At 44.6% G+C, this 13359-nt stretch overlaps 1 protein-coding gene across 5 annotated transcripts in view; it reads right to left on the reverse strand.

Annotated features, from left to right (window-relative positions):
- Nucleotides 1-1912: 1912 nt before the first annotated feature.
- The window catches only part of LOC116943053 (gamma-aminobutyric acid receptor subunit alpha-1-like), a 31563-nt gene continuing 20116 nt past the window's right edge, over nt 1913-13359 (reverse strand). For 4 of the 5 annotated variants that reach the window (XM_032955689.2, XM_076067374.1, XM_076067373.1 and 1 more), the window contains 3 exons: nt 6218-6370; nt 3742-3944; nt 1913-3373 (listed from right to left, as the gene is read on the reverse strand). In XM_032955689.2, coding sequence (XP_032811580.2) covers nt 3071-3373; nt 3742-3944; nt 6218-6370 — 659 coding nt within the window. In that variant the 3' untranslated portion in view covers nt 1913-3070. The remainder of the gene's footprint in view (nt 3374-3741; nt 3945-6217; nt 6371-13359) is intronic. The other variant, XM_076067372.1, reaches the window with a different exon arrangement.

Raw genomic sequence — 13359 nt, forward strand, 5'->3', positions numbered from 1 at the left:
ATCATTTTATTTCTGATATCCTGGGTTAAGAGGTATGTTTCTTGATCCTGGGAATTCGTATTCCTTGGTGTTTGCAAGGTTATATAAACGGAATATAGTTTACAGTGAATAACGTTAACATTAATGTTATGTATGAAACTATGTATTGTGACCGGGCTTCGCTGTTAATTACTTGTTTGCTTGGCTTCGCTGACTGGAAGCTGTCAGGGAAATCCCTTTAATCTCGCTCTGGTGTTAAATTCCTTTCTCTCCCGCGCTGCGGGAAGACAAAGACGGCCGGGAGTCTCTCTCTCTGGCTGCTCTCGGTTTAACCCTCATCATTATTATTTTTGGTTTATGTTTCCCGAGATTATTCCTATGTCAGCTTATTCTTGTTGTCAAGTTTTCTTTGGACTTTCCGTTAATTAAAAATAATCAAATGCTGTCTGTCTGGTTTTTCGCCGTCCTGGACGCTGCTCGGCAAGAGAGATTCCTTTCCGGCCCCTTCCCCCTTTGATCTCGAAGGGTGTTATGGGGTTGTGGTGTTTGTGTGTTTTCTCATTAAGTCCCGTATATCCGCTGCACAGATGGCCCTTGCGATAAGGTGTAATTCCTGCTCCCCCGCGCTGCGGGAAGACAAAGGCGGTCGGGGTCTCTTGGAATAGTTTAAACTCGTTTCGTAAGTTTGCCCGTTCGCCTCATTCCTTCTCGATAACCCTTGATGTGGCTCTGTATGTTTTGTTCCCAAGATTTGTGATTTAACAGTATGAGTATTAAAGGTGATAATAATTTAGTATCGAATAAATAAATGGGTAATGATTCACTGATGTAGATTATGGCCTGGTTTTTAATTGGAGTGGGTGTGTGGATCGATGTTATCTTATTCTTGTTGTTGAATTTTGAACTTTGTAACCGTTGTTTAATAGCAAAATAAGAGGCAACTGTTTAACTCGTTGGCGTTACTCTGGAATTTCTTGGAGTGTTCCCCCCCCCCGTCTCCTCTGATTTGGTATATTACCTTTTATGGTCTATCTCCTGGCGCCCCGTTGTGTGTGTGGGGAGGACCACGGAATTTATTATTTTTTTAATGGCCTTTTCACGACCTCCATCTGTGTTTGCTGAGAGTCTGGTTTGTGTGTCTTCATTCATTATTTCGGTTACTATTTAAAAAAAATATCGGCAAATATTGATATTGTGGAAAAAGGGCCGTATACAAGTGGCCTCGCTCCGCCTTCAGCCACGCCCCCTTCGAGACCTTTCCCGTAGGATCTCAGCCGGCCATCACGCGCCCTCCTGGGTTCACTCAGGCCACCACCAGAACCACGCCCCCTAGGGCTGGCTGACATGCCGTACCCACTCTAGTGCTAGAGAGAGGCTCCAGACGCACAGCTGCACTCCTGTAACAGCAGCTGGCACGAACACCCTAATGACACCATTTACGTCACTACACATCAATGGAGATAACCTAAGAGCAGACAATAGATACTGCTATTTTAGTGCACACAAACGACAGGAGGTACCAGAACAAAGTGCATGCAATAATGTGCATGCACATTGTTTAATGGATACCAACTGTAATTTATATGCATTCAATAATCCCCCCCTACTTCGCACAAGAAGGGGTCACAAGTGACATCACATCTATCTTGTAATTACAATGATGCAGATTGTAATTACTGGCGAAACGTCGTACTCAGATTGTAAATGTTGTGGATTTTTTCTCCAACACACCAGTGTGCTGTACTAGCAACGAATTGCAATGTTCTGTTTACGTGACAAACCTTACTAATTGGCTGTGTTGGGTGGTGGCGGGATTAACGACACATTTATATATACGCGATCTAATCCAAAAAACCTGTATTATAGAAATACTATTTCAGTAAATACAATATTTAAAAAATCATGATTAAAATATTTTTCAAAACGGACAATATGATTTTAATGGCTCTTTTATTGTACAACATATATTACGTATCACGGCAACCCTAGTATTTCTGTAGCATATAAATGGGACTGGCATAAGATGCTGTGCAATTGGAAGGACCATGCATATATCCCTGTTTATTTTTAAGAGGGAGTGGAGCAACGAGGGTACAGGGCAAGGAGTGCAAGGATACACATGGGCACAGAGAAGAGACAGATTATCTTGAACTAGAATAGAATGGACAGCCAAGGAGGTGAGTTCCAGACTATGCAAGTAACACCAAAGAAGCAACTGTCTATAGAGTAGAGGTCTATCTTACTGGAGCAGAGCACACGAAGGAAAGGAGAGTGAGATTATAGGGGAAAGAACATTTGGGGGCGAGTCGAAGCAGAACATTAAAGATGGTGAGGGTGAACTTGTTTCAAATGCTTTAGTGCACATAAAGCTGGGACACTACGTTTGCATGTTGACAGCTTTGTAAAACAAGACGTTTTCTTTTGATAAGCGCAACAGCAATATGTGGAAAGTATTATACTTATCGTAAAGACACTGCTAATTTCTTGCAACAGAGGAAAGGCCTGTGCTAGCCGCCAGCTTGCAGATAATCACTGACGAACATTTCTACAAGACAGGGAGCTAAAGACACAGCCACAGTCATATGAATACCTTACAGTACAATCGCGTAAAAGACACTTCGATGTCCGCTTTGCTAAATTACATTGTTTTCCGATTATTTCTGTTCATAAAATGCTGTAATCATACTTTTTTATGTTTTTTAACGTTTTATACCAGTTCCCTATTTCTGAAACATGCATGTACCGATACTTGCTGTTTGTAACACGACCTTTGTAGCCATGATTGTAACTAAGATCTGTACTGTACAACATCTGTACCATTTCAGAATGTCCATGAAATAGAGCCTAACAGCTCATTGGGCCCTTCCCACTAAAAAAAAGTATAACATTTTACATGATAACAAAAAATATAAAACATGTTTGCATGAGCATTTTTCCAATATTAAAATTAAAAAACCTCATGTTTTCTGAATTTCTACACATCAATCACAAATTTACTATTTAGGTGTATTGGATACAGTGGTTTTGTCATCTCTCTCAAGCGCGTGTGACCTGTTACCACTCTTCGCAGTCCCTGGCTGCTTCATGCGCCCTAAGGCAACGCACCACTTGCATGAGTCTCACGGTTCAGGTACGTGGCCCAGTACACCAGGTTGAAGATTCCAAAAAGGATGGGAAACACGATGCGGGAGAGCTTGTCAATCTTGCTCACGCTGTTGTAGGTTTTCTTGTAGTCGAGGGGTCTGCTGTCATGTTGTCCGTGGTGCGGCACGACCTTCTGAGAGACGCTGAGCAGAGCTGCCTCCCTGGCCAGCAGCGTGCGGTGGCCCGCGGGACACAGGCCTGTGGTATAGGCGTTTTTGCGCTTTTTGATCAAAGTCACCGCGTCCTTTTTCTGCAATGATGCAGCCAAATAACATAAATCAGATTAGGTACAGGTATGTAAAGGCATAAGCCCTGACTCAAATGATCACTCAGGACAAATCTTAACACCACTCATCAATACCATCCACTGCTCACACACACCTCACTGACACTCCACATACACCTCACTCCTAAACACCCCACCCAACCTTTACACACCTCACTAACATCCCACCCACCCCTCACATCCACCTCCCTAACACCACATGCTCCCCTCTCGCGCACACCTCTTACTGTCCACACACCCTCATCCCTGCAGTCCCGTCACTCCTGGTGTCCCTCCTCATGTCACTCCTCGTGTGACTCCCCATGTCCCTCCCCGTGTCCCTCCCTATGCACCTTCGATGGCGCAGGGAATTTCCCATTCCAGGCCCAGGCTCTCTTGGTGAAGTAGTTGACGGTGGCGAACTCGATGAGCGCTGAGAAGACGAAGGCATAGCATACGGCGATGAACCAGTCCATTGCCGTCGCGTACGCCACCTTGGGCAAGGAGTTGCGTGCGCTGATGCTGAGCGTCGTCATGGTGAGCACTGTGGTGACACCTTAGAAGAGCAGAAAAATGCAAACGCTCAGCAAGTCAATCACCTCCAGAAGAGCCTCCACTAGAGGGTAATTGATCTCCTCTTCCACTTTTGAAGAGGTGAGTGTACCACATTTAACCCCATCACACACGACCTGCCGATTGACTGTGAACCCATTTTTCTGCTGGGTGGACAGAGGTGATGATGGGGGGTTGAATTGTTTCAACTGTCGCACCTGGAGATGGAATCGAACCGGTGTCCTCTGCTTTGCATGTCCAGTTTGCTGTGACCATTATACTAAGGCAGATCCCAACCTGAGGTAGATGCCATATTTGCATGCAAGTTGGCTCTCAGCTTAATAACTAATAAATGCAATGAAAACCAATTATGAATATTTCATTATTTCATTTAGTGTGCTTGGGCCAGCCCTGGGGCTTATCCAATGGATGTGTTGCAATGGTGCCATCTAGATACCACAAAATGTCTGGAAGTTGTGCTCAGACAAACTTCAGGGTCATTCCCAAATGAGACATGACTCCGTTTTTGTGAGGTTCATCTTAATTTAAATATGCAATTTGGAGGGAAAGATGATGGCCACTGACCCAGTAATCAGACTCACTCGAGAGCTTAACTTCTCCACTTTGTGTGCAACTAGGACCCATATCTTATAGAGAAGATTCATACCTATAAGCAATCATCAGAATATTTATTTATACTGGAGAAATTCGATGAGCTATAAAGCTCTTTTTCACAGATGTCCAGTAGGGGCGGGTAAGAACGTTACAACAACAAACGGTACAAAAACATGATAGTAGTGCAAAGTACAAGAAAGGTAAAGAAATTACTCACATGTATACAGGGTATTAACTTATTTTTCAGAAGTGACCTGGCTACCACAAATGATAGCTCAACAAAGTGACCCAACATTTGGACATTTATAGCACCAAAATAATCTCAATGTATCTTTCTGAATGTGGAGGGAAAAACTGGAAGATCTGGAGAAACCTCGAGCAGTTCACCAGCATTAGTTCAAGCATGCCTGACTGGTAAGACAAAACTGGTCCAGTTTGCTAGTTTAAAAATCTGCTGCAAAAAATAATTCTGATGGGATGTCAAAAATACTCTGGTTCTATTCGGTAGTCACGTAGGTAAAAAATAAAATGTCAAAAATACTTTAGTTGTTTACGTGGACGTGACAGATAAGAGCGTATTGTCTGACAAGTTGTTTTGTTATCTCTTAGTGTATGGCTTCTGGTGGTGCCCAACAAAAAACCCACAATGCCAATCATGAGCTGTCATATCATGTTTATGCATCACACTTGCAGGAGTCCTTTTGTGATAGGCGAGTGTTTTCGCGTGGTAAATGTATAAATAACCGCAATGTTACAAAATAGTTTATGCAATTCGGATTAAATTATAATTGACAGCCCTTCCTTTATCAACTGCTGGATGAAATCCTCCCCACACCATGGCAGTCATGGAAGTTGCTTGACCATACTTCACCACGCTGATCAGTGCGGGTTGATGGAGGGAGATGTGCCCAGGACCAGTTCAGTTATCACTCACCACTGATATTAGCCGTGAGCAGGATCAAACTCAGCTGGGTTCACAACGTGGTGCGTCAACCACTTTGCCATCACTTCACCCCTAAAGCAGTAATATGCAATATATTTCTGATTTCAACCTTACATCTAAATTGTGCAATATTCGATTATTTATAATCTAACCCTAATTTTAAACAATGTTATTAAAACTTGATTTAAGTATTATTGTTTTAAACTAAAGCTATAATCCTCTCGTCTCTGCCATAGGAATATCAAATTTCTGCCACTGGTCATGGCTATAAACAGGAGATTAGCACAAATGTATCATTGTTCATTTCAGCAGGAAATCACTGCGACTTGACATCATGATTGACGACGATCTCCAAAATACAATACAATGCACATTGCATGGCCACCCTGGTTATCACTGTGGGTGTATTAACCATAAAAAGTATGTACCGTCTGCTTCAAAGTGGACGTTAAAGGGATGAAATAGGCTCGACCACAAAGTAATCATCGTCCCTACTGGCATCCTAATGCACGTTTGCAGGACAGGTGCCTGGGGACAACTACCACTGAGGGTGCCCATTCAAAGTTGTTGATATGTATGGCGCTTATTGCATATAGAGCGCTCTGACCCCAACATAAAGGGGGGTGCTCTGAAAAAAACAAATAATTGTTATCATCACCATGTGTGTTTTTGTAACGCAGCAGAAGCTATCAATGCCAGCGTCTCCGCTGCTGTATTACCGAACACAGTGCGTGCTGGCACCGCCTCGCGGTTGAGCCAGAAGGAGACCTGGGAAAGGAGCACGGTCATGATGCACGGCAGGTACGTCTGGATCACGAAGTAGCCGATATTTCTGCGCAGGTGGAAGCGGGTGGTCATCACTGTGTACACTCCTGCAACCACAAGTGCATGTGGGACAAACACAAAGATAACAATACAGACTGATGGGGCAAATGCTATTAGCGAGCACCAATTATGGCTGGCATGGCGCACAAGGGAGTGGCGTGGCCAAAACCATGACCAGCCATCTTGTCTCCCTAGTGGCGATATTTACCCACCACACCAGGTGCTCGTTTAAGGCTGAGTCCACATAGTGCAGGCCCAGGACCAATTGAAATATTTGTCACTGATGTTGGCCATGAGTGAGAATCAAACTCAAGCCACGGGTTTGTAGCACAGTGCACTAACACTTCTCGTAATGAGGGAGCACACACAAGAGAAAGCACAAACATACATGTAAATCAAGAGTGTTGTTTGAAATTCCAGTGCTTGGCAAAAAATGAATGCTGTTTAATCGTATCTGGAATAAAAATCACGAACAGGTGCACTCTCGCTCAGACACAGAGCCGCCTCAACATGAAACCATCTCCCAGACACTCTCTATACAGGCCACGAGTGTCAACTTATCTTTAATTACAACACCCTTGCACAATTCTAGATTTAAAGCTTTCGTGACTGCTAGGATCCATACTCTTTGGTTCTATTGGGTAAAGTCACGTAGGTGAAAATAAAATAACAAAAAATCACGACGTTTCGGCCACAACACAAGTGGCCTTCATCAGGTGAAGGGACGAGACTGTCTGGAGGACAGCGCTGGAGTGGAAGAAGCCACGCTTAGATCACGACCTTTAAGCTGTGTGAGAAGAAAAAGACCACGCGCCTTGACAAAGGAATTAGCATACAATTTAGCATTGAAATGGCTCATTGAAATAGCTAAGTTAAAGTATACACATCCGCAGAGGTACCCCTTGACAAAGGAATTAGCGCTGGAGTGGAAGAAGCCACACTTAGATCACGACCTTTAAGCTGTGTGAGAAGAAAAAGGCCAAGTGCCTTGACAAAGGAATTAGCATATAATTTAGCATTGAAATGGCTCATTGAAATAGCTAAGTTAAAGTATACACATCCGCAGAGATACCCCTTGACAAAGGAATCAGCATCGAATTTAGCATTGAAATAGCTGAGTGATTAGCTTGTAACTGGTCACAGAAATAGCTATGTTAAAGTTAGAGCATATACATTCACCGAGGCACCTAGTACTCATCAAACAGGAGAATTTAGCGAAACACAACGCTCAGACATCGGACCTGTGTGCGAGCAAACAAGGTGTTCTGACAAAGAAATTAGCATAAAAATTAGCATTTGATTGGCGGATTTTAGGAAAGAGGTGGTGTACGTGTCGGTGGACTCGCAGTTTGGCGTGGGGGGGGGGGGAAAGGGGGGAGGGGGGAGTTTACCTATTGATGGTGTGAAAAGGGGGAATTTATAAGAGCTGTGAAAGTTTGGGGTACCACTACTTGAAAAATATACTGTACCATTGAAATTAGTTTAATGTTTAGTTCGATTTAGAACATCTTTCCAATGGTTGCTTAATTTGAAACCATTTCAATGCTAAATTATATGCTAATTCCTTTGTCAAGGCGCGTGGTCTTTTTCTTCTCACACAGCTTAAAGGTCGTGATCTAAGCGTGGCTTCTTCCACTCCAGCGCTGTCCTCCAGACAGTCTCGTCCCTTCACCTGATGAAGGCCGCTTGTGTTGTGGCCGAAACGTCGTGATTTTGTTATTTTATTTTCACCTACGTGACTTTACCCAATAGAACCAAAGAGTATGGACCCTTGCACAACACTGGCAGCTGTTAACATCTGAGTGAATACTACAAGAAATGGCAGTGCACCTCATTAATTATTCATGTATGTATGTTATTGACTGAGTGTTATAGTCAAACAAGCAGCTTCTGTTTTGGCAGATAGAGGGGGTTAAATAGGCATGGCACGGCCTGGAGAAGAGATAGACTGATGCGGTATGGGAGTATGTGGAGCTGTGTGGAGGCAAAACCTGAATCCAGCAGGTTACTTGCCGATGTGGGCGGGGCAGGCATCCCTGGGGGGTGCAGCTATAGCATATTAACTTAAGTGCATAGCCATAATTGCTACGTAAATGGGTACACGGTACGGCCAGAGACAAAGGAATCTAGGGCTAAGGCTCCCTGCGTTCACGCCGGAGGTTTAAGCAGAATGTGGGAGACACGGTGTTTGTGGGCCGCTCTCTCTCACTCTTTGTTTCTCTCTGTTAATGCTAGGACCGCCATTCCCCCACACCTCGGACAAACGTTTTTAGGCCAAGTCACTCCAAGTTAGAGGTCTGTTTTCCTAATGTACGAGGTTCAATGTCATCAAATACGTGGCGGTCCCCAGCAGAAGTATGTAAATGGCCGCGCCAAAGCCTATGGGTACGACCGATTCTCACTGGGAGTAATTTCGTGACCAATATTATCCATAATACAAACAGAACATGCAAATTCGTCACCAGTACAGCACACCGGTGTGTTGGAGAGCCAAGCCACAACATTTACAATCTGAGTACGACGTTTTGCCAGTAATTACAACTAGCTTTATCAGGTGACCACGCTTCTGCGCTCTTGTGCAAAGTGGGGGTAGGGGGATTACTGAGTAAACGTACATTATGTATGTGCATTATGCGAGCCCATTGATCTTGTCCTTCCTGTCTATTGTGTGTATTAAAATAATCTTGATTTGAAGCTTCCTAGACTGCAGGAATCCATACTCTTTAGTTCTTTCAGTAAAGTCACGTAGGTAGACTTTACCGAAAGAACCAATGAGTATTATCAAAATAGCAGTACCTTCGGTAATCCCTATTGAAGTATGCTACCGTTTATAGGCATGCATTTAAATAAGGTATTATTCGATGATTCGCTTCCACGCAGCACTAAGGCGGTTGCTATCCGAACGGTTAAAATTATTTTTATTTCTTTCAATTTCGATAGATTATCTAATTAGTCTTGGCCAGTAGTAGCTAGTTTTGCACAGAACTTCAACATTATCAAAATCAATTGAGTGTCCTTGTTGGCACACGTATTCTGCTACTGCTGACAGTTGTATTTGGGAGAATGTAATATTTCTCTGATGTTCTTTTTAGTCTCGTGCTGATCATTCGTCCTTTTTGCCCAACATAACATTTCCCACACGTTCAGTTAATCCTGTACACACCTTCTGTTGATCGCTTCGGTAATACATCTTTTGTACCAGATATTAATTTCTGTATTTTATGTACCATGCCAAATCTGTCTCGGATATTTTGTTTTCCCAAACATCTGGCTTATTTATCAGTTACTCCCGCAATGTACAGTATTTTGATCGTTTTAATTACTTGGGCAGTTTCAATGCTTGTGTTATTTGATTTGGTTTTGGCATTCAATGCCCTGTTGATTTGTGCATCATTGTAACGGTTCATTTGCAGCACTTCTTTAACATGTTGAATTTCACTTCTCAGACTGTCACCATCTGACACTTTCTTAGCTCGATGAATGAGCGTCTTGATAAGAGCAGATTTCTGTGTGGGGTGATGGTGTGACTGCATTCAGATAGGCGTCAGTATGCATTTTCTTTCGGTAAACACTGTGTTATTTTACCATTTTGACCCCGTCTGAGAATAATATCCAGAAATGGTAGAGTTCTGACAGCCTCCACTTCCATGGTGCACTGGATGGATGGGTTTTGCGAGTTGAAATTATTTAGAAATGCGTTCAGTGTATCTTTGCCGTGTGGCCAGACCACCAATGTGTCATCCACATATCTAAACCAACCAGGTGGTTTTAGTCTGCTTGAAGCTATTGCTTTTTTTTTGCTTTTTGTACCTACGTGACTTTACCCAATAGAACCAAAGAGTATGGATCCTTGCAGTCACGAAAGCTTTAAATCTAGAATAGGTTATAGTGTTCTTGAAGCTATTACTTTTGTTTCAAAATCTTCCATGTACAAATTCGCTATCACAGGAGACAAAGGAGAGCCCATTGCTGCTCCTTCCTTTTGTTTATAGAAGTCACCTTGCCACAAGAAGTGTTCTTTAGACAGTGTTCAGCTAGCCGTGGGTTATCTTTGGCGAAACCTTTGTTCGTTACCAGAGTGCCGAGTAATTTAATTGACTCGTTGACCGGAACCCTCTTGAACAGAGAAGTCACATAAAAACTTACGAAAATATCATTAGGGTTAAGCTTAATCTTTCATTATATTTACGAGATGTTCAGAGTTTTTGATGAACGAACAGGTCCTACCGATGTAGGGCTGTATTTGTTTCGTTACGTATTGTGCTAATTTGTACGTGGCAGAGCCTATTATACTAACTATGGGTCTTAATGGGACATCAGGTTTGTGAATTTTTGGTAGCCAATAAAATCTTGGTGGTTTTGATGCCCTTTGTTTGATCAGCTATTGCTCTTGCTTGGGAATTGATGACTTGGCAATGATTGTGTGGTGCCACGGCAGCGAAGCCACTCCATGGGAGCCATACCTGCGGCGGGGGGGCTGCAGCAACGAAGCCACCCGGCTTCCGTCACAGCGCTTCCCCTACCACCCCCCACATGAACACACACACACACACCACCCCCACATAGAGCCCTGAGGGGAAGTCACTTGGCCAGCAGGTTTTCACCCAGATGCCCCCTTATGGGACGAAAACTTCACGGTTTCCTGCGACCAGGGAATTGAGCGACCTCCCCCGAGGCTGGTGTGCACCGCGGCGCCGTGACCTGAGTAGTAATTACATGGTCACGACGGGGACTGCTGAAGCCACCGCGGGTAGAAAGCATCCACACTCGACACGGGTCAGCAGGTGGGTAGGGGGGTGGGGCAGAGTAGCGAGCGACAGGAAGGCAAGGGGGGCCCTCGTCTCCGCACCATGTGTGCAGGGACCTCGCCCTGGCACCACGTGTGTTGGGGCGGTAGTGGTGGAGGATCCCTCGGCCGTGCACTTGGTTAAACAATGGAGGGCGGGCGTCGGAGAGGGGACTATATTGGCCAAGAGCGGGAAATCCGAGACTCCGGATTGGACGAGAGGCCAGCGGGTTAGCGGCGCGTTGGCTTTGATGTAGGGGGATAAAAAGGGATAGAGATCAGGGAGCAATCCCTCTCTTGTACGGGGTCTTCTGGAGTGAGGGACGGAGGAGTCATCGTCCCCTGCTACTCGAACGTCCGTGAGACGGGTCGCTGAGCAGCCAGGTCCAGTTCCCAGCAAAAGCCACGTGCAGCCTCACCTTTCCGTGACTTCCTACACCTTGAGATCGGATCGTAAGTGTGGAGGAGAGAGGTACGACAAAGGGGAATATTCCTTAGGGAAAGCGAGTAGGGAGAGACCAGGCAAATTGAGTTCTAGACCGCCGGGAGATAGGTTAGACCTGCCCTGCTGGCCCACACTGACACGGGTAGATTAACTTCAATTAATCGGAGAATAAATCGCCAGTAGACATTAAACCTTGTCATGTTGTCTCTGCGAGTACGGAGAGGGGTGCACGGTGTTGTGAGCCTGCTCGCTGTGGTTTCCTGTGTTTGCGCACGGGTGTGTAATTTCACCCACGTGTGCGCGCTCGCCGCGCACGTTAAGCCCGTGAACCTACTCGTTGGAGTGTCCTGTGTTCGCACGCCGGCGGGTATTCTACCCGCGTGGGTGCGCACGCCACCGCGTGGCTCGTGGTTAGCGTGTGCGACGGGTGCACAGCGGCGACCTCGCGGGACGGTTCGTACAGCCCCTTTAAAATCATGCCTCGAGGGGCCGTTGCGAAGGGGGGGGAGTCGGAGAGCAGTGGGTCGAAGATGAGCGGGAAGACGGGGATCAGCCTCCCCGACAATTGGCGTTGTTTTACGTTCCAAGGTGTTGGTTGGGTCTCATTTAATTTTAAGGTAGGTACCTTCATCGAGTAAATGCCGTATATGTTTGAAACCTATTATTATCATAATAATTTTAACCGTTCGGATAGCTACCGCTTTAGTGCTGCATGGAAGTGAATCATCAAATAATACATGATTTAAATGCATGCCTATAAAGGTCGGCATACTTCAATAGGGATTACCGTTAGTATGGAAATTTTAATACACACAATAGATAGGAAGGACAAGCTCAAAGGGCTCGCATAATGCACATGCATAATGTACATTGACTCAGTAATTCCCCCCCCCCCCATATTGCCAAACAGCGCAGAAGCAGTCACCACATCTAACCCTCTATATAAGGAACGAAACAGTTAGACTTCTCCACAAATCTGGCTGTTGCCTGATGAAGCTAGTTGTAATTACTGGCGAAACGTCGTACTCAGATTGTAAATGTTGTGGCTTGGCTCTCCAACACAACGGTGTCCTGTATTGGTGACGAATTGGCATGTTCTTATTCCGTGACAACCCTTACTACTGGGCTGTGTCTGGTGGTGGCGGGTTTTAATGATACATTTATATATTTACGCGGTCTAACCCAAACAACCTCTATTATGGATGTTATTGGTCGTGAAAGCCTACGTGTTAAACAGTAATTCACAATTTGATTGATAGTCAACGGGCATTTGAGGGAGGTGGGCAGCGGTGAAAGGGGAGTCGGCGTCACGTGATTGGTGCTGGCGAATCCCGTACGACTGCTCCCCTGTCGGTAGCAAATCAGGGAGCTAGGGCCCAGAGTGGCTAAACCAGGAAGGGGAGGCACAGGGCATCCGCGGGACAGTGTGGAGGAGGGCGGTCACTTCACTTCTCTTTTTGCTTCTTCCCTCACAGCGCTCTACTGTGGAATTCCCTCCCATCATCTCTTTTTCCAAGCTCTTTTAATAACCTTGCTCAATTTAAGAAACGCATTCAGTCTTAAATTTTGATTTAAAGCTTTCGTGACTGCAGGGATTCATATTCTTGGTTCTTTCGGTAAAGTCACGTAGAAGGGAAACAATAAAATAAAAAATAAAAATAATAAAATATAAAACAATTGTTTTATATTTTGATTATTTTATTCTTTCCCTTCTACGTGACTTTACTGAAAGAACCAAGAATATATATTCAGTCTCATCTTTTACAGCTCTGGACATGCTGTTTGTGGCTGGCCGCTTGACATTT

The sequence above is a fragment of the Petromyzon marinus genome, chromosome 16 (assembly GCF_048934315.1).
Source record: "Petromyzon marinus isolate PM22_M1 ecotype Great Lakes invasive population chromosome 16, UKy_Petmar_22M1.pri1.0, whole genome shotgun sequence".
Lineage (NCBI taxonomy): Eukaryota > Metazoa > Chordata > Hyperoartia > Petromyzontiformes > Petromyzontidae > Petromyzon > Petromyzon marinus.